Below are 26684 nucleotides of genomic sequence, written 5' to 3'. Positions count from 1 at the left end.
CGGGTCGGCCTTAATTTGGATCCCGAAGCCACAAATTGTGAAAAAACAATTTGTGATTAAGGCAATTGTGAAAATCTGAACATGGGCTAAATGTGATGACGTGATTATGCCTTAAAAACTCATGTTAGAGACATATATATTTATGTTTATGAATAAAATGGTTTCCCTTAAAACACTTAAGATTAAGGAGTATGAGGCTGGAGGAGATGAAACAAAATCGGTAAAATGTAGCTAACTGTAGTACTCGGTGTAACATACTACCTTTGGTGTTTAATAATTCCTTAATACAAAACAAACACGCAGACAGAAAGACACGCACACCCACCCCCCAGGGGCTGTTTTTCTCGTAGCCCCGAGGGAACTAGACGCAGAGAGTCCACCTGCGGCATCTCGGATTCAGAGGACGACCTCAACGGGGCCTCCCGCGGGGGCCCGGCCCGGTTTTCTCGCCCGCCGGATTCGAAGCTGACCAAAGGGACAGCCTCTTCATCCCCTCAGTACCCTCCATAAACGCCTTTCGCAGGGAGCTGAATCCTTGGAAAGCGCAGATCACTGTTGTCTCAGTTTCCCAGGGCTTGGACGCTGAGCAAAAGCGAGCCCACCGCAAGCTCGGTCACCACCACCACAAGCTCGGTCACCACCACGACCCTCAACAGTCGCTGCCAAGCGCTCGGGGCGGACTCCGCGTAGCGACGTCACGGCGCGCCGTGCGCCGGGTCAAAGTTCAGCTCCGCCCCTCTTCCCCCTCGCTGTCTTCCTCGGCCTGCGCTGCCGCCGACGCCGCTGTGGGCCTGGCTGCGCTCCGTCGCCTTCTCCTCTGAGCGCTTCCCAGCCGGCCGCCATGGCGAACGTGGCCGACACTAAGCTGTACGACATTCTGGGCGTCCCACCCGGTGCCAGCGAGAACGAGCTGAAGAAGGTAGTGGGGAGCGGGACGGGCCAGGCAGGGTGTGAGGGGCGCGGGCCTGCGTGGCTGGGGCGGCCAGGCCGCGCTACGGGGCTGCCCACGAGCCGGCGCCGGACGCGGCGGGCCCAGGCTGGGGGGCGGTGGCGGCGAGACCGGCCTCGGCTGACCTTGGGCTGTCGGCCCCGCCCGCCCGCAAATGCAGCAAATAAAACCCACCCCTGCGCAAACACCAGAAGAACGCTTCCTTCCTGTCTCCCCCGGCGGGCGCCGGAGGTTGGGCGCTCCCGGGAGGCTGCAGCCTGCTTGGCCCTCCCCGCGCGGAGGTCACCACCCTGGAAAAACAGGTTGGACAGAGGCGCGCAGCGCATCTCGCCCCGGGAGAGAAGTTGTCCACGTCGTGGTAGTCGGCGTCGGAGCCGAGTCGGGGCTGGGTCTAGGGTCTGGCGGGAGGGTTGAGGCCGCCCCCGTCGGTGCCTCCGGGCAGTGGGGGATGTTTCCTGGGTGCCGCGGCCGCAGGAGCACCTCGCTCTTTTCCTCCTCCGCTCACAGACCCTTGGGTCTGTGTTCGGATGTATTGTTCTGTGGGCAGGTAACCTAGATGTTCTGTATCCGCTTCGGGAATAAGCCGTGGGTCTCGGCCAAACACCTGAGTACACACTAAAAATAAATATAAGACCTTATTGTTGTTTGTAGTGCTGCGAATCTTTGATCTAAGGATTTCAAGGCACTTGCGGCATTTGATTAAACCCTGTACCGTCTTCCCCGATTTTAGAGTATCCAGATTTGTAAGCTGAGAAAAAATGAGAATGCTCCTTAGGCACTGGGACCAATACAGTTGAGAGTAAAATGGACTTCCTGTTACCTTACCGGAAATGCTAGTCTGTATTATATAATTTCATGTGTCTGTGAATAAAGACTTAAGTGCTGTATATCCCAGCCACCTAAAATGTATGCAACTTCGCGAAGACTGAGGTCACTCCAATTAATTAAGACCCTTATAAATCCACCACATGAAATATTAAAAGCTTCTCCTGGCTTTTTCCTGGTATTTCAACTAGAGGAAAGGCAGGAGCTATCCTGAGCAGAGATTCTTAGTTTAATTTTTAGTAGTAATGTTTTGCAGTTTGCTAAGCTTGACAGTCATTTCTTTTTTTTTTTTTTTAATTTTTTTTTTAACGTTTATTTATTTTTGAGACAGGGAGAGACAGAGCGTGAACAGGGGAGGGTCAGAGAGAGGGAGACACAGAATCTGAAACAGGCTCCAGGCTCTGAGCTGTCAGCACAGAGCCCGACGCGGGGCTCGAACCCACGGACTGCGAGATCATGACCTGAGCCGAAGTCGGCCTCAACCGACTGAGCCACCCAGGCACCCCTTGACAGTCATTTCTTACGAGTTCATTGGAGTCATCTTGGTCTGGTTACTGGCCATCAAAGTCATTTGACGATAGTGAAGATGCAGAATTTTCCAGTATTTTGGTTTTTCTCTGGCATTGTTCAAGTATAGCTGCTGTCTGCTTTTTTGGATCAAGTTAGTGAGTAAACGGTATTGGGATGGATAAATTAGTAATTATGAATCTAGATGCCAAACAGTCTTAGTGAATAAAAGATAATTTTTGGAAGGTTTTGATTTTAGAACAATTGCTTCTCAGAAAAATGGATATTTAGTACTCACAAATCTTTAAAGCAGATTTTGTATGTAACCTTTTTTAAAAATTCTCTTTTTTATTGAAGGCATACAGAAAGTTAGCCAAGGAATATCATCCTGATAAGAATCCAAATGCTGGTGACAAAGTAAGTTGACACTTTTCCCCATGAGGTTTCAGTTTTAAATTGCCCTCCTTAAAAACAGGAACGTTGTAAGAAAAGTCCCATCTATGCCTGTAGAGCCAAATCTTTACGTTAAGAATATTTTGGTTTTGTAATGGGAATGCCCGCATTCCGGGCAGAGGGAGGTAGGACCAGAATCAAACCAAATGTAATTTGTAGCTTTTCTTTTAGATTCCAGATTCCCTTAACCTTTCCCCCACTCTTCTTCCTGAGAACCCAGTTGTTTTCCTTGTTACTTTTCTTTATAGTTCAAAGAAATAAGTTTTGCATATGAAGTACTGTCAAATCCTGAGAAACGTGAATTATATGACAGATATGGAGAACAAGGTCTTCGGGAAGGTAGCGGCGGAGGTGGTGGCATGGATGATATTTTCTCTCACATTTTTGGTGGGGGATTGTTCGGCTTTATGGGCAATCAGAGTAGAAGTCGAAATGGCAGAAGAAGAGGAGAAGACATGATGCATCCACTTAAGTAAATATCTTTTTTCTTTCTTAAACAAATATTAAGTACTATTTTTTCATGTAGTAATGCTCAGTAAAGAGAAATGTATTAAAAATGTTCATCCTTTGTCAGAAAAAAAAAATCTTCCATGTCCTTGCTATCTTCTTTGGGTGACTAAATTGAATTTGGTAACCTAGGTGTTTGTACTTTGCTACAGATCTGAAAGGATGGTGTTTTTAGTGAGTAGGTAGGTGGTTTTGTTATATGCGTCTGAAGCTGCTTTTACTAAATCATGTAAAATTTCAATTATGAAGATTATTTGCTTTTTAAGTATTTAAACTTTACAAGTTACTTTTTGTTTAAAAACTTACAAAGTGAGTGACTCTCTGACTAGTTTGTTTACACTGTTACAGTCACTCATTACTTGATCCTCAGTGTGAACTCTCCTAAATTGGTTTCCATGGAGCTTGCTGGCTTCAAGCCTGACATTAACCTGCCAACATGTGAATGGTGTCTGACCTTGATCTTAGACTGCTAACCACCGATGGCCCTCTACAGTATGAAAATAGCTATTTTACTTTGCAAAGTTTGTGAGGTTTTTTATCCTCTTCATGAACCAATAATGGTTTTACTAGCAAATGCCAGAGACTTGACTTTCATCGTTTATTTAAAATATTTCAATTACCTAATTTATATATTTGAGTAGATTAGAGGAAGTGTAAACTGTTACATTGTTTGAATCTCATTCTCAAATTTGTTTGTATTTTAAAAGAATTTAACCTCAGAAATTATCATTAGGATATTATTCGAAGAGTAATAATTGTATGGTGTGTGTTCTTTTTTCTTTGATACAGAAGTGATCTAAGAAGTAAATAGGATCAAGAGAGTGCTTGCTGTACCTTAATAAATTCTTAATATTCTCCTTAAAATTTTTTTCAAATTATATAGTAAATGCCTGTTTTAATATTATTTAGAATTTACCTGTTGTTACATTTCATTTTGGGTGGCTTTATAATATTCCATTCCATGATTTATTTAATCATTCACCTTTTCTATAAGCTGTTGCTAATATTTTTCTGTAATGAGTAACTGCTTTGAGTATCTTTATATACAGCTTTGTCTCTTCTTGGCAGAGATTCCCAGGCAGGCATCAGTGTTTTGAGGCTGATAAATACAACTAAATTGCCTTGTAAAGGATTGTGCCAGTTTAGCACCATTGGTGGATAGTGCCAGCTTGGCCAGACTATTACCCACATTTTTTGTCCATTGGCCATGTTGAAGTGCGTATTTTTCTGGCCTCTTAGATAGTGGTTTTGCATACTGATTGCAGTTTAATATACAAGGAGGAAAAGACATACCTATTTTTTTTTTCTGTAAATGATTTGGTTAAAGATTGTTATGAGTACTAAAAGAAAGATGCAGCCAATTGCTTTTGTCTAAGATTAAGCTGTAGCTATGTCATTATTTGCAAGTGTTGATAATGTTTTGTCCCTAAGTGTCTTATTCTTATACTGCCTAGAATGTGTACAAATATTAGCTTGAAATAATGATTTTGGGAAAGTTTGAATACCACAAAATAAATATTATGGGTGCTTTGCAAATTACTTTTAACTATTGTTGCTCTATTTTAAAGTAAATCTTTACTGCTGAAATTTAAAAACACAATGAGATGGGTAAAAAAAAGCACATTAAAAGCATTGCTTTCAGATCCTAAATGAATAGTGCTAAAAAAAAATTTTTTTTTAATTTAAAAATTAAATTAGGAAAGACCCACCCCCACCCCATGCAGGGCTTTGAACTCATGAACCTTGAGATCATGACCTGAGCCGAAGGTGAACACTTAACTGACTGAGCCTGCCAGGCGCCCCTGAATAGTGTTTTTGAGACTTGATATACATAGATTTTTTTTGAGGTTGGTTTGGAAATGAATGCTCCTATAATTCATCTGCTGTATAAAGGTAGTTGGGTTTTATCAGTTGTGTATTTTTAATAGGCTTATAAGCTCTGCCTTTTTTATAAATGTCTATTTATTTTGAGAGAGAGACCATGCATATGAGCAGGGGAGGGGCAGAAAGGGAGGGAGGGAGGGAGAGAGAGAGAGAAAGAGAGAGAGAGAGAATGAATGAATGAATGAATATGAATATCCCAAGCAGGCTTCATGTTCAGTGTGGAGCCTGATGCTGGGGCTTGATTTCACAAACCGTGAGATCATGACCTGAGCCATAATGAAAAGTTGGAAGCTTAGCCGACTGAGCCACTCAAGCGCCCCTAAACCTCCCTACTTTGATCATAGACCCCTTTGAAAGTTTGGTAAAAGTTAATTCAAATATATAATTTTGCTTATAAGTCAGTAGTTTCTTAAGACCTCTAAAACTTCTCTCTTGAAAACCTGTTCTTTTCCTCCTCTCTGTCACACTGTTGACAAGGTCACTTTTTTTTTGTTTGTTTTGTTTTTGAGACATATACAATCTAAGTTGCATATAACTCCCATAAGTTGTAATGTAACTTTGTAGCTTTTCTAAAATTTGTCCTTGAGGGGAACAGAGTCTTTAGTAGAGCATGGATTCTGGAGCCAAACTGCCTGTGTGATCAAGTAAGGCAAGTTAACCTCTCTAGGGTCAGTTTTGTCTTGTAAGATGAGGATAATAATTGTACCACATTCACAGGGTTGGATTAGATGGAGGGGCTCCTGCTTGAGGCCAGAAGAAGGTTGATCCTTGAGTTTGTGCAGTTATCAACTTTATCAGAAAATGCAGCATAGTAAATTGTTGGCCTGATCCTGTAGGTTCTGGTTTTGACACCATATATACTGTCCATAACCATAAAATCCTGTTAATTTGAGCCACAAAATAAAACCTTAGTTGACTTAGTGTAAGATGTTTTTTAATTCTTTGTTTTAAAAGGCTATAGTGGAATTTGCTGTGTCAGCTGTCATGTATATCTTGTATTTAGGAGAACTTGGCAAAATTTGATTGAATCTAATTCTTTTCTCCCCAGAGTATCTTTAGAAGATCTGTATAATGGCAAGACAACCAAACTACAACTTAGCAAGAATGTACTCTGTAGTGCATGCAGTGGGTAAGTGTGTGTTCTAGTTTATAAAATGCATTTCATCTGATCTTTCAGTGGTACATTTAGTCTCTACCAGGTAAAAATTGTTCATGATTTAAACTACCCAACTCAACATTTTCTGATACTTCTGAAAGTCCATTTAAATACTGGTCATTGGGTGTTGAGAAGATGAAGTTGAAAAGCACAATTCTTTTTTTCCATGACCTATTGGAATGGTCTATGGGCAAAAATCTAATTTACACGTTTGCTTGCTTTAGCCAAGGTGGAAAGTCTGGAGCTGTTCAGAAGTGTAGTGCTTGTCGGGGTCGAGGTGTACGCATTATGATAAGACAGCTGGCTCCGGGAATGGTACAACAGATGCAGTCTGTGTGTTCTGACTGTAATGGAGAAGGTATGCATGCCAGTACTTCTCTGCTTTTATGTTGAAATGGATTGGGAATGCAGGAATTGGAGAGACTTATGTTTTTTCTTTTTAACATGTGTATTCATACAGTTCCAAAAGAAAAAATGAAAATAATTATTATGTATAGGCCCGATGAACACAAATAGTAAGTTTACGTTACGTTCAGTGAAATGTTAGTCTTTTTTAGTTCCAAAAGGATGGGCAAAGTTTTTTGTTCCTTTGTATTTTTAAAGGTTATATTTGAGAAAGAGGGAGATAGCAACAGATTGTACTGTAAGCTGCTAGCTTTTAAGGGTAGTTACAGGGATTGAAGTCCTTCTCACAGAAGTAAATACTTTAGGCTTTGAATGTCTTTGAAATACTTAGGCTCAGAATGGTTTTTGAAACTACTACTCACCCCTATCCTTGTAATGCTTTTATAGCCACAGACAATATATAACTAAATGGGCATGACTGACTTCCAGCTAAACATTTCTTAGAAAAACATGGGCATACCCAATTTGGCCTGTGGGTTTTAGTTTGCCAGACCCTGTTGTAGAGCAGTGCTATCTAATAAAATTTTTCTACAATAACAGAAAAATACTGTATATGCAATGTCTGGTATGGTAACCATTAGCCACCTGTGGCTATTGAGTACTTGAAATTTAGCTAGTGTAACTGAGTAACTGAATTTTTAATTTTAATTTAAACTTTAAATAGCCACAAATGGTTGGTGGCTACCACACTGAAAACAGTTCTAGAGCATGTTTTTCCAAATTGCTCCAGGAAGTGATGAGACAATGGAGAAACTACATATTATATTCCCTTCCTGTAAAGTCTCAGTGCACTTTCCCTTATTAAAATTTCTAACAGTTTCTGCCATCAAGAACCAAGTTTACTGAAATCTTTTCCTGTGTACCACTACCATTGTGAGGAACTGGTGTTCTACAGAACATACTTTTTGAAAGCAGTGTTCTAGAAACAGTCCCTGAGGTCATTAATTATATGTGTCATCTAAGCATTAATGTGTGCCAATAATCAGCCATCAAAAATCAATGATATTTTTTCATAATAAGTTATGTACAACTTCATGTTTACTTCATTATACCACTAATTAAATGTTTCAGAAGAATGCATAGAAAAGCTGTGTTGTTCTGAACATGGTATGGAGATACTCAGTGTCAGATAAAATTCAGCTATCTCTTCTTTGGTTTTGGAAATTGTCAATGATAGTGCACCTAAATAAAAGGAAGATCCATAATAGGACACCTGAGCAGGGGTTAGTCTATGAAATAAATAAAATCTAGTACCGATTATGCAGTGTAATAATGATCCATAAAGGGTATTTAAATTTTTATTTGGGTTGTCTCTGACAGAGTTAAACCTATATGAAACTAAGACTGAAAACAAAAAATGAAGTAGCACTTGTAGAAGCTTTAGCATTTGACCACGCATTTTGTTTCCTTGTTGATCCTTGGACTTTGTTTTAAATTTAGGAGATGAGTCAGCCAAGAAAGTGTATTTTAAAATACATTATACTCTGAAATAGAGGAGACTGGGTAGTAAGATGCAAGTTTCTGTTACTAAGAAAGATAGTTTAAACAAAACTTTAGATAGCAGTTAGATTCGGAACGTTTATTTAATGAACAAAAGCATTATCAAGATGTATCTTAAGAGTGCGGTATGGTTCTCTTGCTGGAAGTTTGAATGACCTCTCTTTCTAGGAGAGGTAATTAATGAAAAGGACCGCTGTAAAAAATGTGAAGGCAAGAAGGTGATTAAAGAAGTGAAGATTCTTGAAGTCCACGTAGACAAAGGCATGAAACATGGACAGAGAATTACATTCACTGGGGAAGCAGATCAGGCCCCAGGAGTGGAACCAGGAGACATTGTTCTTTTGCTCCAAGAGAAGGAACATGAGGTAATTTCCTTTTTGTTTGTTTGATTTTTGTTTTATGCAGAAATGAGTCTTTTGCTCAAGGTACGGGTTAGATCTTTTTGGGTTCTTTGGAACAACTTTGAACTTAAATGAAGTTGTTAAGTGCTTGGGCTGAGTTCATAAGAACTGACTAGTAGACCAACAAGCCAGGTGCAGTCAGAAGCACTGAAAAGGAGTCAGTTTTGGTTGCAGCTCAGCCATTGATTACACTGTAATCGTAAGTAATCCTGTTGTTTCTGTACCCCAGTTTCCTTATTTATGAAAATAAGGGCATTGGACCAGATGATCTAAGGTAGCTTATTTTTCATTGTGAAACTCCTTTGACTGGTGTTGAATGGTGGATAGATAGGGCTTCAGTCCTCAGTGCTTTTCTGTTGAATTGTTTTACATGTTGGGTTAACCAAGTGACCTTTTCTTGATAGAAAAAGTACTACAGTTTAAAAAAAATTTATTCTGTTCTTCTGTTGTATTTTAGGTTCAAGGCATAATTAACTGGTCCAGCGATGTGGTCTAGTGTATATTCTTTTGATTATACCATTGCACCTCTATTTTCTGATGTGCCATATAGTATAGTATGAGCCTTTATTTTTTTTACGAGCCTATTGTTATTTTTCTTTGTTTAATGTTTATTAATTTTTGAGAGAGGGCATGCTAGCAGGGGAGGGACAGAGAGAGAGGGAGACACAGAATCCGAAGCAGGTTCCAGGCTCTGAGCTGTCAGCACAGAGCCTGACGTGGGGCTTGAACCCACAAACCGTTGAGATCATGACCTGGGCCAAAGTCGGACACTTAACTGACTGAGCCACCCAGGTGCCCCTGAGAACCTTTATTCTTTTTTTTTTTTTTTTTAATAACTTATTGTCACATTAGCTAACATATAGTGTATACAGTGTAGTCTTGGCTTTGGGAGTAGATTCTCATGATTCATCACTTACATGAAACACCCAGTGCTCATCCCAACAAGTGCCCTCCTCAGTGCCCATCTTCCATTTTCCCCAACTCCCCAGCCCCATCAACCCTCAGTTCTCTGTATAATACCCTCCAGGGGTGCCTGGGTGGTTCAGTGGGTTAAGTGTCCGACTTCAACTCAGGTCATCATCTCGCCGTTTGTGAGTTCGAGCCCCACATCAGGCTCTGTACTGACAGCTCAGAGCCTGGAGCCTGCTTCAGATCCTGTGTCTTCCTCTCTGTCTCTGTCCCTCCCCCACTCACTCTCTGTCTCTCTCCAAAATAAATAAACATTAAAAAAAATTAAACATGATTATAAAAATAAAAATAATACCCTCCAGTTCCATCCATGTTGCAAATGGCAAGATTTCATTCTTTTCCATCACTGAGTAGTATTCCATTGCGTGTGTGTGTGTGTGTGTGTGTGTATGTATGTATGTAGATACATACACACACACCTCACATCTTCTTTATCCATTCATCAGTTGATGGACATTTGGGCTCTTTCCATACTTTGGCTACTGTTGATAGCTCTGCTATAATAGCACATGCTCTTCACATGTGCCCCTGTGAGTCAGTACTCCTGTACCTTTTGGATAAATTTCTAGTAGCGCTATTGCTGGGTTATAGGGCAATTCTATTTTTTAACTTTTTGAGGCACCTCCACACTGTATTCCAGAGTGACTGCACCAGTTTGTATTCCCACCAAAAGTGCAAGAGGGTCCCCTTTTCTCCACATCCTCGCCAACATCTGTTTCCTCAGTTGTTAATTTTAGCCACTCTGACTGGTGTGAGGTGATATCTCAGTGTGGTTTTGATTTGTATTTCCCTGATAATGAGTGATGTTGAGCATCTTTTCATGTGTCTGTTAGCCATCTGTATATCTTCTTTGGAAAAGTGTCTATTCATGTCTTTCATTTTTTGATGGGATTATTTGGTTTTCAGGTGTTGAGTTTTATAAATTCTTTATAGATTTTTGATACTAACCCTTTACCTTATATGTCATTTGCAAATATCTTGTCCCGTTCCATTGGTTGCCTTTTAGTTTTGTTGATTGTTTCCTTTGCTGTGCAGAAGCTTTTTATCTTTATCTTGATGAGGTCTCAATAGTTCATTTTTGCTTTCGTTTCCCTTGCCTCTGGAAACCTGTCAATTAAGAAGTTGCTGCGGCTGAGGTCAAAGAGGTTGCTGCCTGTTTTCTCTTCTAGGATTTTGATGGTTTCCTGTCTCATGTTTAGGTCTTCCATCCATTTTGAATTTATTTTTGTGTATGGTGTAAAAAAGTGGTCCAGGTTCATTCTTCTGCATGTTGCCATCCAGTTCTCCCAGCACCATTTGCTAAAGAGACTGTCTTTTTTCCATTGGATATTCTTTCCTGCTTTGTCAAAAATTAGTTGGTCATACATTTGTGGGTACATTTCTGGGTTCTCTATTCTATTCCATTGGTTTATGTGCCTGTTTTTGTGCCAGTACCATCCTGTCTTGATGATTATAGCTTTGTAGTATAGGCTAAAGTCCAGGATTGTGATGCCTTCTGCTTTGGTTTTCTTTTTCAACATTACTTTGGCTATTTCGGGTCTTTTGTGGTTCCATACAAATTTTAGGATTGTTTGCTCTAGCTCTGAGAAGAATGCTGGTGCTATTTCAATTGGGATTGCATTGACTGTGTAGACTGCTTTGGGTGGTATTGACATTTTAACAATAATTTGTTCTTCCAATCCATGAGCGTGGAATGTTTTTCCATTTCTTTGTGTCTTCATTTTCTTTCCTAAGCTTTCTATAGTTTTCAGTGTGCAGATCTTTTACCTCTTTGGTTAGGTTTATTCCTAGGTACTTTATGGTTCTTGGTGCAGTTGTAAAAAGCCTTTATTCTTGAAAGCTGAATCTGGAGCTATTCAGGAAACTTGTTTAGTAATCACCCAGATTCTTGACTAATTAAAAGCCTTTGACGGGGTTCTGGCATTACTTGATCTCATTGACTTGAGTTTCTCTGAAGGTCTTTATATCACAAGTCACCACTTTATTAGTTTACACTAAAAATTTCTCCCATTTGATGGTGATTTCTACAAATAAATTTTGAAAATCACGGGTGCCTGGGTGGCTCAGTTGGTTGAGTGTCTGGCTCTTAATTTGGGGTCAGATTATAATCTCATGGTCGTGAGATCGAGGCCTGTGTTGACACAGAGACTGCTTGGGATTCTCTCCCTCCCTCTCCCTATCCTCACTCTCTCTCTCAAAGTAAATAAATAAAACTTAAAGAATCGAATCTAATAGAGAATAAAGCCATATTGAGACGCAGATTCTGGGAATTTGATTAGATCAATTCCCATGCTAGGTTGTGGCTTGCTCTCCTTTGTTTTTCTCAGGGCAAATTTCTTGCCTTGGCAAAACTATAAATTACTATCTACATCTAGGCCCTTTGTGGATATTGCGAATCCTGCAAATAGCAAGGGCTTCTTGATTGCTAAAAAAACAGTAATTCCTATAATTCTGTCTTAAGGTCTTATAGGTTGAAATATTTGTAACTCTAGATTCTCTGTTAATTGGTATTTTAGCTACTTCCTCATTTGTTCAGTCATGCCTTTTCATGCACACCACCATACAAAGGATGAAGGCAGAAAGATAGCCAAGTAATTGAGATGTTTATAAGCTTTATAGTATGCTTGGGTATAAACTGTATTTTGAGATGGTTCAGACAACACGTGGGTATTTTCGTGGCTATATCCTTGGAACAGTTACCAAATGATGTGTGGCACTGTAGTAGCGGGAGAGTAATGGGGAAGTTAAGTAATGCTTATTTGGCGGAGAGTTTTTGGTATGTCAGACTAATGGTGAAATCTTTTTTTTTTTTTTAACCCCTGTATTCATTCTTTAATGTTGCTACATAATTAAAAAAAAAAATGTTTATTTTGAGAGAGAGCACAGGCGGGGGAGGGACAGAAAGAGAGAGGGAATGAGAATCCTCCAAGCAGGCCCTGTACTAACAGCATGGAGCTCCATCTCAGGAACTGTGAGATCATGATCTGAGCCAAAATCAGGAGTCTAATGCCTAACTGATGTTTCTAATGTTGCTACATAATTAAATGGAAAATTTTTAAATGAAGATTACTGGATTTGGAGACAAGGACTTAAGTTCTGACTCCCCACTTACTAGCTTTGGGATCCTTGGGCTTGGCTTAGCTTTACTAAATACAAAGATAGGCCTCCCTTAGAAGGATATTGTAGAATCAAATGAGATCATGAATAAGCTACTTTTCTTACTTAGGGCTATGGGGAGGTATTTGGAAGAAGGTCACCTCTTAAAATTGTTGGAAGGTGTGGATTGCATGGAATTTCCAACAGACAGCAGATGTAACTGTGTAAAGTAGAAAATAAAAGATGGTAGAGGTTAGAGTGGAAGTTCAGCTAGAAAGAGGTCAAAGATTTGGTTTTATTATGACCAATAAAGTAAATTTGAGCCCGGGGTGGGATTTAGGCATCTTGTTTCATTTATACCACTGAAAATGTTAACCTCCTTTTTTTTTTTTTTTTTTTTAATGTTTATTCATTTTTGAGACACAGAGTGCAGGCAGGGAAGGGGCAGAGAGGGAGGGAGACACAGAATCCAAAGCAGGCTCCAGGCTCTGAGCTGTCAGCACAGAGCCCGACGTGGGGCTGAAACCCATGAACTGTGAGATTATGACCTGAGCTGAAGTTGGACACAACCGAATGAGCCACCCAGATGCCCCAAAAATATTAACCCTCTAAGAAAAGTTGGGTAGTCTCAACTAGTTCATGAAAAAGCTTGTAGTTCTTTTGTTAGGGGCTTTTTTTTTCTTTTATTTTCTCCCCCCCCACTCCCAACACTTGTGCTGAAGGAATTATGAGGCCATGAGATTAGGGTGGGTGCTGTTAGCTGAAACAGTATAAATCTTCTGATCAAAAAACATTTGATTTTGAGAGTGCAGTAAATCATGTGTATTCATCTTTCAGTACAGGTGTGTATCTGTTCTGGTGTTATGGCTACCATTGTGCATTTGCATAGCAAAAAATCACCATATCTGGTGATGTTAGTCCCTTCTCTGTTCTCTGTACCTTTGTTTTCCAGAAATTCTTACTGCTTTTAAGTCTTTTACTATCTGGTTCTTGGTTTTCAATTAGTTGTTTTTTATTTATTTTTGAGAGAGTATGCATAAGCGGGTGAGGGACAGAGAGAGGAAGATAGAATCTGAAGCAGGTTCCAGGCTCCAAAGTTATCAGCACAGAACCTGATGTGGGGCTCGAACTCATGAACTCTGATATCATGACCTGAGCTGAAGTCAAACACAACCGACACTAAACAAAAGGACACTCAACTGACTGAGCCACCCAGGGGCCTCTAATTAACATGGTTTTTAAAAATTCCCTGAGTGTCCTTGCTTGTTTATTCTGTTTGAATTTTAGCACCAGGTTTTCTAATCTACTCACCTGTCCACTAGTCCCTGCCGCCACCCCCCTTCACCTTGATATCATTTTTAATTGGAATCACTTTAAGTTGAGCTCTTCTATCCAGGAGCATGGTGTCCCTTCTTACTCCTTTTTTTTAAGTTTATTTTGAGAGAGAGTCGGAGGGGGGGGGAGGGGAGGGAGAATCCCAAGCACCTCATTGTTAGTGCTCGCACTCACAAACCATGAGATCATGGCCTGAGCCAAAATCTAGAGTCAGATGCTTAACTGACTGAGCCACCCAGGTGCCCCTTGTTCCCTACTTCTTTTTAAAAAAAATTTTTTTTTCAACGTTTATTTATTTTTGGGACAGAGAGAGACAGAGCATGAATGGGGGAGGCGCAGAGAGAGAGGGAGACACAGAATCCGAAACAGGCTCCAGGCTCTGAGCCATCAGCCCAGAGCCTGACGCGGGGCTCGAACTCGCGGACCGCGAGATCGTGACCTGGCTGAAGTCGGACGCTTAACCGACTGCGCCACCCAGACGCCCCTCTTGTTCCCTATTTCTTTTTTTTTTAATTTTTTTTTTCAACGTTTTTTATTTATTTTGGGACAGAGAGAGACAGAGCATGAACGGGGGAGGGGCAGAGAGAGAGGGAGACACAGAGTCGGAAACAGGCTCCAGGCTCCCAGCCATCAGCCCAGAGCCTGACGCGGGGCTCGAACTCGCGGACCGCGAGATCATGACCTGGCTGAAGTCGGACGCTTAACCGACTGCGCCACCCAGGCGCCCCATCTTGTTCCCTATTTCTAATGTTTTAACCAAAGGATATTTGGTTATAGATGGTTCTTGGAACAATAATATTATAAGATGTTTAGAAACACTAACATTTTATAGATATTAAAGCATTAAAACATTCTGCATTGAAGAATCCTTATTGAACTTAATTTTTTCACCCATTGTGAGAAATACTTAAAGAAATGCACATAGGTAATATACATTCAGTGGTTCTCAACTTTTACATACATTAGAATCACCTGGTGTTTCTTTTTTTTAATTTTTTTTTAACGTTTATTTATTTATTTTTTTTTTTCGTTTTTATTTTTTTTACTTTTTTTTATTTTTGGGACAGAGAGAGACAGAGCATGAACGGGGGAGGGGCAGAGAGAGAGGGAGACACAGAATCGGAAACAGGCTCCAGGCTCCGAGCCATCAGCCCAGAGCCCGACGCGGGGCTCGAACTCACGGACGGCGAGATCGTGACCTGGCTGAAGTCGGACGCTTAACTGACTGCGCCACCCAGGCACCCCTACGTTTATTTATTTTTGAGACAGAGACAGAGCATGAATGCGGGAGGGTCAGAGAGAGAGAGGGAGACACAGAATCTGAAACAGGCTCCAGGCTCTGCACTGTCAGCACAGAGCCCAAAGAGGGGCTCGAACTCACGGACCTGGGCGAAGTCGGACGCTTAACCGACTGAGCCACCCAGGCGCCCCTGAATCACCTGGTGTTAAAACTACGGATTACTAGGCCCTACCTCCATAGTTTCTGATGCAGTAGGTATGGGGTGTGGCCCAAGAATGTGCATTCCTAACAAGTTTCCTGGTGCTGCTGAGGCTGCTGGTTCAGGACCACTGATCCAAGATAATGGTTTGAGATTAACTTTTCTTCATGGGTAAATTTAGGAGGATAATTTAGGAAAAGAGGATATCTTTTAGATTTCCACTTTTTCCTGAATTAGCCAGCATTGTTTTTTTGGAAGAGACTATTTTGTATTGAAAAAAATCTTAGTGACCTTTCATTGTAAATTTTGTTTCATCCTAAATCTCAAAGGCTAAGTATAGATATTTGTAAATTTTTTTTTTTTGAAAAAGAGTGTATGCGAGCAGGGGAGGAGCAGAGAGAGGTAGAGAATTTTAAGCAGGCTCCACACTCCTCACAGAACCTGAAGTAGGGCTTGATCTCAACCATGAGAAGGACCTGAGCCGAAATCAAAAGTTAGACACTTGGGGCGCCTGGGTGGCGTAGTCGGTTAAGCGTCCGACTTCAGCCAGGTCACAATCTCGCGGTCCGTGAGTTCGAGCCCCGCGTCAGGCTCTGGGCTGATGGCTCAGAGCCTGGAGCCTGCTTCCGATTCTGTGTCTCCCTCTCTCTCTGCCCCTCCCCCGTTCATGCTCTGTCTCTCTCTGTCCCAAAAATAAATAAGCGTTGAAAAAAAAAATTAAAAAAAAAAAATCAGACACTTAACTGACTGAGCCACCCAGGTGCCCTGATATTTGTAAATTCTAATAAGCAAAAATTGTAAGTCAGGTGTGTGTGAAGTTGGATATATTTTTCCTATACGTTAAAAGCTCAGAAACATATTTGATGTTTCTTGAATAATCATTGCATTACCTAGTCAATAGGCTTATAGTGTAATTAGTCACCCTTAGCATTTGCTGTTTGATTTACATTCACCTAAGCAAATTTTGAATTTTAGATGAGATAAAACTTTGTACATGTGTGTGAGCCCGTTTACTGGCTAAACATTACTGGTTGGACTTTATGTTGAATTTGGACTCTCCCCTTTACCTGTTAGGATCACGTCTGGGGAACAGTCCTAAGGTGAACCTGTTCTACAGAATCTTACTGGACTGTCTGCACCATTTTTTTTTGCTCAGAGGCAGAGTCAGGAAATGGGCCACAATTGCAGAATATACCTGGTTCTGTTTTTTGGAGCCTCAGCCTGCCTTATGAGCCATTGTTTTCTCGATTCCAGTGCTTTTCTGACAGAATTTTCTAGCATATTAAGTGAAAATAGCTAGGTTTCCTTATGCAAATTTAGGGAATTAGGGATGACGACAGTTTGGCTTTTACTGTGAATGGTAGAATTAAGGTTTTGAAATTATTTCAAGGAGCACAGCACAACAGGTCATGGCTCCGTACTTTTTTAAAATGTTTTGTGTGGTTTATTTGTAGGTGTTCCAGAGAGACGGGAATGATTTGCACATGACATACAAGATAGGACTTGTTGAAGCTTTGTGTGGATTTCAGTTCACATTTAAACACCTTGATGGACGTCAGATTGTGGTGAAATACCCCCCTGGAAAAGTAATTGAACCAGGTAGATCTTGATTTTTGTTTGACCCAGGATTCCATGTGTTCTTTTGTGATTTTTATAGCTAGTGACTCTCAAAAGAATTATGGAGTACCTTCTTGAATAAATTCTAAATAGTTTCCTTTTTACTCAATAGGATGTGTCCGTGTAGTTCGAGGTGAAGGAATGCCACAGTATCGTAATCCCTTTGAAAAAGGTGATCTATACATAAAATTTGATGTGCAGTTTCCTGAAAACAACTGGATCAACCCAGACAAGCTTTCTGTAAGTGTTCTCTAAGCAGCAGATAACTTAAAGTTTAATAATAGTTGCTTTTCTTTGTCACCGTTCATTTGTTTTTAGTGCTAAGATTAGAACACATAATTTATAAAATATTACTTTTTTAACATTTGAGTGATTGTTGGGCCGTTCTGGTGGTTATTAAATGCGAGGCTTGCTGGTGTAAATGTTGACAGGGCCAAGCAGGGAATAGTAAAGAAGTAAAGCAGACTGGGTATGAGTTGGTGTTGGGAGGATTGGGGCTCTCTGGAGACCAGATCCCTCACCTGAAAAGGCATCCAACATATCATAGTATGCCAGCTTAGCGTCTTTTAGCTGTTCTATGCGGGAAGGCACGTCTCATGTGAAATCTTTCAGTGTTTTAATGTTGGGAACTGATTCTGGCTTTTTATTTTCTAAGTAGTAGTTGGGTTGTACAAAAGATTTGTGCAGATTTGGCCTGTGTGTCATCAGTTTGTGATCTCTGGCTTAAAGTGCACATAGGTTGACCTGTCTTAACTCTCAAGCATATATCTTGGATTGTATCCAAAGGAAAGTTGAAGATATTTCCCAGCTAATCTGTGTTTTGTTTTAATGAAGGAACTAGAAGACCTTCTGCCATCTAGACCAGAAGTTCCAAACATCATTGGAGATACAGAGGAGGTAGAGCTTCAAGAATTTGATAGCACTCGGGGCTCAGGAGGTGGTCAGAGGCGTGAAGCCTATAATGATAGCTCTGATGAAGAAAGCAGCAGCCATCATGGACCAGGAGTGCAATGTGCCCATCAGTAAACTCTGCAAACAAATTGCACAGGTGGATTTTCTTTCCACATTTGCTCGGTTTGCTTTCAGCTATCCAGCTGGAGTGTCTGGTCAATCCAGATGAACTGATGGACATCTGTTGGTCTATGTGTAACTTTTAAAATTGGTATAGTATCTACAGAGTGTATAATTTAAACTAACCACAAAGCTTTACATCTTCATTTTGACTGTTCTGTAGCAGAATAAAGCACTTGAAAGGAAACAAGACTCCCTTTCACACATGGGTTATAAGTTTCAGTCCTGGTATCTGTGCTTGATTTTTATCAGTTTTGTGTAGATTTTATGTTCATATTTTAAATCCAAATCCCACATTGTAAAGTTTGTGTACAATTTGTCCTGAAGCTTTGTGTTTGGCTGCACCTGCGTAAGCTGCTACAAATAGAATAAAGAATTTCATAGCCTGTATCTATCATTTAGATGCATGGAAAAATGGGCTTTGCACACAATGGGTTTGGAGCTGACTGGGAACAATGGAGAAAATAACATTAGCTGTGGTTGTAAAGTTTTTTTTTTGTTTTGTTTTTCTTTCCCCCCTCTTTTTTTTTTTAACCATCTTGTGAAAGGTTTCTGAGACTCAATAATAAAAAGCAGTTGGTATAAATTATTCTTTGTGTCACATTTTTAGAAGGAAAAACATACTTTGAACTGTAAAATGTATCTTTAAGCTGGAGAATGTATCCTTCATTCTGGTTCTTAAGCAGCCCTTAAAAGCCCATTGGCCTGAAGCTTATGTTTCAGGTACATGCCCATTTTATAGTTTTAAAAGGCAAAAAGAAAGTTTGACATGTTGGTAAAAACAGGCTTTATTGGCTTCAACTGATGCTTTGTACAGTCAAGGACATCTGAGTTCTGTAACTCATAAGTTAATCCTGAGCATTGGGGCCAGGTTAACCTAGCCTCTGTATTTCCCCACCACCTCCCCCTTTTAAAAATAAGGTAACAGCAAATCAATATTAGAACCATGTCTGCATAGAACCTGTTAAAATGCTCTGTTTTCATTAAATGTTAAGTTAAAGATTCTCTGTCTCCATTAAGTTGAATATTTGAAATTGGGGGAAGCATCGATTACTAATGTTTTATAGAAAATTAAGACTCTTAGGCTGGTATGAGAAAAATCAGGTAAAACTATGAAAAGGATGTTGTGTTGCTCTTTCCATCTTCTACTACCTTTTCATTCCCAGAGTAGATATTTTTAGAACACACTTTAATTTTAGGGAAAAGAGACATCAGTTATACATTTTACATTTGTAAAAGAACAAATGGGGAAAACTGAAAACTAAAAAATGTATTATGCCATCCCTGAGCCTAAATACAGTACTTGTAGTTTATTTCTAGGCCTACTAGATAACCTGAATGGTGGGGGGGTGGGGGTGGGGGTGGGATGTCAGGAAGTATCCTGGCATTAATCAAGGCCTGTGAGGATTAAATTATTGCCCTATCCACTCTACCTCCATTGTACAAAAAATATTTTACAACCAGCCTGGGCAAGATTCAACAGCATAGTAGTTTTGTATCCAAGGTTACTTCCCCACAACCACTTTAAGGTTAAGAAATGCAGTGACAATATGAAGTTTGTAGCCTTTCCAATAAAGGTTTATAAAACATTAGAGTTGTTCAGTGTAGTCTTTCTTTTAATTCTACTCAGGTTTTTTGGCCATAGCAAAGAAAACCATATGGAAGGAGAATAAAACCTTGTTGAGATCTGTTATTTCACTCAGTTGTGCTCTGCTTTTGTAGAGCACCTGTTTACAGAATAAGCATGTATCAATAGCACAAAGAGTCTTTTCAGTAACTTTATTGAAATAACAATTCATAAGCCATTAAATCTACCTTTTTATAAAAGGTGTACGTTTCCAGTATATTTCTAGAGTTTGCAACCACCACCATAGTCTAATTCCAGAACATTTTCATTGCCCTAGAAAAGAAACTCCAAGGGGTGCCTGGGGGGCTCAGTAGGTGAAGTGTCCAACTTCTCACATCATGATCATGGCTCGTGAGTTCGAACTCCACATCTGGCTCTGTGCTGACAGCTCAGAGTCTGGAAACTGGGTTTCTGTGTCTCCCTCCCTGCCCCTCCCCTGCTTGCATTCTGTCTCTCTCTCAGAAGTGAATAAACATTTAAAAGAATTAAGAGACCCCAAATCCATTAGCAGTCACTCCCCATTCCATTCCCCACCTCCCATTTCTAAGGATTTGTCTGTTGGACATTTTATATAAAATGGAGTCAACAATATGTGGCCTTTTGTAACCTGTTCATTATGTTTTCAAGGTTTATCCCTGTCCTAGTATGTATCAGTTCATTTTTATTGCCAGTCTATTATATAGCTAGCAATACCACACATTTGTTTTCACATCTATCAGTTGGTGGACATACGTTTTTTATTTCCACTTGAATAATGAATTATTTTGATCTATACCCAGGAGTGGAATTGCTGGGTCACAGGGTGTTTAATCTTTAGAAAAACTGCCAGATTTTTCCAAAAAGCCTGCACCATCTTATAGTCCTACCAGCAATATATGAGATTTCAATGTTTCCACATTAACTGCCAACACTTGTTAGTATCTGGCTTTATTATAGCCACCTTAGTGGGTAATGAAGCGGTTTTTGCCTTTGTCTAATGTCTAATGATGTTAGGCATCTTTTCATGTGCTTACTAGCTATTTGTATATCTTTAGAGAAATGTATTCAAACCCTTTGCACCATACTTTATTCAGATTTTCTTAGTTTTTGTCTTTTTCTGTTCCAGGATATATTACATTTAGTCATGCCTTCGTAGGCTCCTCTTTGCTGTGACACTTATCAGACTTGCTTTGTTTTTGATGACCAACACAATTTTGAGGAATCCTGATTAAGTTTTCTACAGAATGTCCCTTGGTTACACGTGTAAAGTTGTTTCTTACATCACTAGCTGTAGGAAAAAATTAGTATAAAGAAAAACCTGTTTCCTCTGCTCATAACACTTCTGACAGTACCTGGGGTTGGTGTGGACCCCCCAGGTTAAAGTCTCAGTCCCACAAGACTGCCCTGACCTCAGTGTCCATCATCAGTCCCAGGTTGTTGCCTGTACTTCTAACTGGTAATAAATTGGGTTACCCACAACTGCCACTTCAGGTTTGATAATTTGCTACACTCATAGAAAACACTAAACTGTCAGTTATAAAGGATACAACTCAGGAGCTCCCAAAGGGAAGAGATGAATAGGGCAAGGGATGTGGAGTTTCCATGTCCTTTCTGAGCACATCACTCTCCCAGAACCTTGATGTGCTGTTCACCATTTGAAGCTATCCGGAACCTGTCCTTTAGGATTTTTGTGGAGGTTCCATTACATAGGCATAATTGATTAAGTTCATTGGCCATTTATGGGTTTATTTTTGTTGTCTCAACTTTTGTTTTAATGGGTCTCAAGATTGACAGATTTTTGGCTAAATTGTTTCCATTAAGAAGTACTTATTTTAAAAATTAATAACCTAAAACTGCCACGCACACACAAAACACGGTTCACAAAACATTCTCCTTTTCTTCTGAACATTTTATGATGCATTGTTATAATTAACCAGTCTTATACAATTAAACTTGAATGGTGTCATCAAAGTAGTGGACCAGGAGGCAGCTGGGCAGCTGGAGCTGGCAAGGTCACAACTATGCCCAGAGAGCTCACAAGGCTAAAAGAATATTATCCCTGATACCTGCCACCCTTATCTTAGTGGTGGAAGAATGGTCTCAGAACTGTGTCATCGGCCATTTGTGATCGGACTTAATCTTCAGCCTCTCTCTCAGGCTGGAAGTGGGACTGAAAGTTCCACCCCTGTAATCATGTGGTTGTTTCCTCTGGTAACCAGCTCCCAGCGTGTCCTACAAGAGTCATCTTATTAGCATAAACTCAGGTATGGTTGAAAGGATCTTGTTATGAATAAAAAACACACTCCTCCCACTCCTAGGCACTCCTCCCACTCCTATCAGGAAATTCCAAGGGTTTTAAGAGCTCTATGCCAGGAACCAAGAATAAAGACCAAATGCGTGTATTTTTATTCTACCACAATCTCACAGTATTATCTCAGTGAAACACTTCAGCACACACTGCTGCCTGTTAAAACTCTGTAAAGGCACATGTATAAAACTTGCTTCTAACAGACCTGCTTGCATGAATGAATCAGTCTAGTGTTCTTTCAGTGAAACATTGAGAAAGCTCGCTCCTACCATCTGCATACCATTTGCTTAGTTGTTGAATTCCAGTATACGTGTATAGTGGTAGCAGAACTATAAACACATGCCCACATGGGAAACAACTTTATCAACTAGCGTGGAGTACTAAGAATAGTTCCTTTTACCTTTAATTTTATAGATATCATTTCCAAAGTGACTTAGGTCAGTAACCTCACCCTCTTCAGGGAGACTATTTATTATGTTTGTAACATACTTAGGTTTTGTTGTGCTCTGCATTTCATCCTATGAACAACCCCCACCACCTCCTAGATGAGTTTTTTAAATCCGCATACATTAAACATCATTGAACTATGAAGTTCAGTGTTTTGATAAGTGCATTGTCATGTATCTACTATTACAATGTCATACGGAGTAGTGTGGCCACCCTAAAATAAATCCTGTGCTTCACCTATTCAACTGCCCCTCCCTGCTCCTGAACCCATGGCAACCACTTCTTACTGTTTGCTTTTCCAGAATTTCATATAATTGGAGTGAGCCAATTATAACCTTTCCAGACTGAATTTCACTTAGCAATATCCATTTAAGATTCATGCAATATCTTTTTGTGGCTTGATAACTCATTTCTTATAATTGCCGAATAAGATTCTATTGTATGGATGTACCACAGTTTATCTTTTTTTTTCATTTTTTAATGTTTTATTTTATTTACTTTTGAGAGAGAGAGAGGCAGAGTACAAGCGGGGGAAGGACAGAGAGGGAGACAAGGAATCCAAAGGCTCCAGGCTCCGAGCTATCAGCACAGAACCTGACGCGGGGCTTGAACCTACAAACTGTGAGATCATGACCTGAGCTGAAGTCGGACGCTTAAGTGACTGAGCCACCCAGGTGCCCCCAACAGTTTATCTTTTATTAAGACACTTGATTTGCAAAATCTTTTTCCCATTACATGGGCTGTCTTCATTTTTTTAATAGTGTCCTTTGAAGCACAAAGATTCTTAATTTTTAAGCCCAATTTATTTTTTTTTCCTTTTGTTACTTGTCCTTCTGGGTCGTATAAAGAATTTTAACTAAAATATATAACACTGGAGTTGAAACCTTCAGTGTTTATTTTGGTATAGTAGCTACTGTTTTGCATACAACAGTCATCTGGTTCTGGTGAGTAGGAAGGACATTGCAGATACTACCTGGTAACTGATATTTTACTTGGGAAGCCCACATGAAGTTACTGTTAACAATTGTATCAATTAGGGGCACCTGGGTGGCTCAGTGGGTTAAGCATCCGCTTTCCACTCAGGTCATGATCTCACGGCTTGTGAGTTTGAGCCCCACCTTGGGCTCTGTGCTGACAGCTCGGAGCCTGGAGCCTGCTTCAGATTCTGTGTCTCCCTCTCTCTCTCTCTGCCCCTCCCCCACTCATGCTCTATCTCTCTCTGTCTCTCAAGAATAAACATTAAAAAAAATTTTAAAAACAATTGTATCAACTAGGTCTTGTGTATTTTTCCTCAAGTACTACTTATAGTACTCATTTTTTTGTCTCTCCTTGCCAACCCATTTACTTTGTCCATACAGAGTAAGTTAGATCTATAAACCTGGACTTTTTTGGCTTGCTACTTTGTAATTCTTATGTTCTTTCAGTGTCAAGTAAACACATTTTATATTAATATAAATAGCTGGAGTTTGATTACAAAGAGATACATGTAATCCAATAATTACTCCAAAAGTCTTGTGATTAATTCATCTCCGTTGCAAGCGATTTGATAAAATTCTGAAGCAGACTTAGTCTGGCACAGCCTTCTAGAGAACGTTGTATGATTCTTGTTTGTTTTTAATTTCTGAAAGTTCAGTTAAATCTCTGGCCAAAGTGAACCTATTGCCAGTACCCCCAATGAGTCAGGCTAAAGAGAAGGAACTGAGGAAGCTCTTCAGCAGTGGAAGGTTGAGGACCTTCAATTAGTGGTGTATTTTACCAGTCTATGTGTGACCAGCTAATCCCCTCTTGTGATCTAAAAATTATTGGGGCGCCTGGGTGGCTCAGTTGGTTAAGCGTCCAGCTTCGGCTCAGGTCATGATCACGCGGTCTGTGGGTTCGAGCCCCGTGTCAGGCTCTGTGCTGACAGCTCAGACCCTGGAGCCTGTTTCAGATTCTATGCCTCCCTCTTCCTCTGACCCTCCCCTGTTCATGCTCTCTTTCTCTCTCTCTCAAAAATAAATAAATGTTAAAAAAAAATTAAAAAAATATGTTTTCTGTTAGGAAGGAAGCACATGATCATTAAAAAATGAGATGTGAAAAAATGAATAAACTGCTTTCCTCAAATACCATACTAATGAGACTATCAATACAAACAGATCAGTCTTTATTCTTCAAGACTTTTTTTTTAATACACATAGTACCAAACGTCCCATCTTTAGTCCTCTTCTCAGATACAGTCACTTTTACCATTTTTCATGTGTGTGTTCGTGCAAATGGGATACAACTTCTTTAACAACTTTTCTTTGGTCTTTTTATTCCTTTGCTATATTTGCATACTAATACATAATGGTCTATGTCTTCTTTTAACGACCTCACAGTTCTGATGTTTGAATGAACCATCATCCAATTCTCTATTGTTGTTGACCTTAAAAATAGCCAGTTAAAATGAGTTTATTTGTGAAATAGCAGAAGAATGGCAATTCAGGACATGCAAGCTATGGCAAAACATAGGCAAGTCTGGAGAATAAAGGAGGAAAATTATTTTATAGAGAAAATGAGGAAGCTAGGAGGGGCTGCTTTGAACAAGTCTATTGGAGGAAAGCAAGACTTTAGGGTGGTGATGGCTTCTCATTGGCTGAGTTGTGGTTAGTTTCTCACTAGCTGGGCTGTTGCTGGGCAAGGAGAAAATCCTCGCTCTTGCTGGGGGCAGTAATGTGAACCTCTTGCTCAGGAATGTGAAGTAAGCTGTGACAGAAAGTTTCTGTATGAGAGGTCCCCATTCAGATTTCCTGACTCCATTTTTTTTTTTAAGTAGGCTTCACACCCAACATAGAGCCCAACAGGGGGGCTTGAACTCAAGGACCCTGAGATCTAGACCTGAGCTGAGATCAAGAGTCAGCCACTTAACCAACTGTACCACTTAGGTGCCTCTCTTGACTTCATTCTAAATGAGATTTTCCCTCATTACTTTTCACAATAGATATTTGGATTGCTTCCAATTATGTCTTATTGAAAGCAGTAATATGGATAATAACACCATAAATATGCCTTTGTGCATTTTTTTTACATTTATTTATTTATTTAGAGAGTGTGCACAAGTGAAAGAGGTGCAGAGAGAGATGGGGAGAGAGTCCCAAGCAGACTCCATGCTGCCAGCACAGAGCCTGATGTGGAGCTTGATCTCATGCACCAAGAGATGATAACCTGAGCCGAAATCAAGAGTCAGACGCTTAACTGACTGAGCCACCCAGGTGCTCATCTTTGTGCATTTGTACACAAACCACTGATTATAAAGTTAAGCTTCTAATGCATTGAATGCTGGCTCATAGTAGAACCTAAATAAATACTTATTTTTAAAAAGTTTGTTTGTTTGTTTATTTTGAGAGTGAGAGAGCATTAGGAGGGGAAGGGTAGAGAGAGATGGGGGGAGAAAATCAGTCTCTGCACCATGAGCACAGAGCCCGATGTGGTGCTCAAACTGATGAACTGTAAGATCATGACCTGAGCTGAAATCAAGAGTCAAATGCTTAACTGACTGAGCTACCCAGGCGCCCTTAAATAAATACTTATTGAATGAAAGGAGTGCCTCTTGACTTTCTGAATCTAATCTGGAAGATATGAAATAATGACCTAAAATCTCTGAAAAAGGACTCTAGAGAATAATATATCCCTCTTAGAACACTAGATTTGGAGGACAGAACTAAAATGAGTCTCTCAACCTCTTCAGTACCAAAGACCTCATGCTGAAATATTTTCCTTGCCAAACAAATTATGGTTACTTACATTTTTACTTTATTAAGGCACAATTTTCAGTCCTGAAAGGTATGATGTAACTCACAGTAGAACCAAAACCATAAAATGGGGATCTATATTTCAAGTGGTCTACTTAACTTTAGAAGTCACAAGATTCAGTCAAGGAGAATGCCTGAGAATGCCACTTCCTGAGACACTATAGACAATCCTTCAGTGAAATACCCAACTAAAGATGGCTCAGTACCAAGCCTTATGAACTAATACTGATATCGTTGAGAATTGGGCTTCCCTTATGCGCAATTGATTTCAGCTAGACTAAAGTCTCCAAGGCTTTGGCCTTGCTTAGGTACCTAAAGGCAAAATGGGGGTTGAGCTCTTTCTTTGAAGACATAGTTGATCTCTTGTTCCCAATGCTCTTAACGAGCAGGCTCTACAAACATGACTCTATATGGGTAGCAGTGACATGATAGACATGGT

The 26684-nt window shown here is 40.1% G+C and overlaps 1 protein-coding gene across 1 annotated transcript; it reads left to right on the top strand.

Moving 5' to 3' along the window:
* Positions 1-728: 728 nt before the first annotated feature.
* DNAJA2 (DnaJ heat shock protein family (Hsp40) member A2) lies at positions 729-19706 on the top strand. Its single transcript, XM_023245082.2, has 9 exons — positions 729-919; positions 2639-2698; positions 2983-3206; positions 6174-6254; positions 6506-6639; positions 8355-8551; positions 16881-17025; positions 17156-17283; positions 17878-19706. Exons 1-9 carry the CDS (start codon positions 842-844, stop codon positions 18067-18069), a joined length of 1239 nt encoding a protein of 412 aa, XP_023100850.1. The 5' UTR covers positions 729-841; the 3' UTR covers positions 18070-19706.
* Positions 19707-26684: the final 6978 nt, after the last annotated feature.

The sequence above is a fragment of the Felis catus genome, chromosome E2, assembly GCF_018350175.1.
Source record: "Felis catus isolate Fca126 chromosome E2, F.catus_Fca126_mat1.0, whole genome shotgun sequence".
NCBI lineage: Eukaryota > Metazoa > Chordata > Mammalia > Carnivora > Felidae > Felis > Felis catus.
This window is presented reverse-complemented; position numbering and strand designations above follow the sequence as displayed.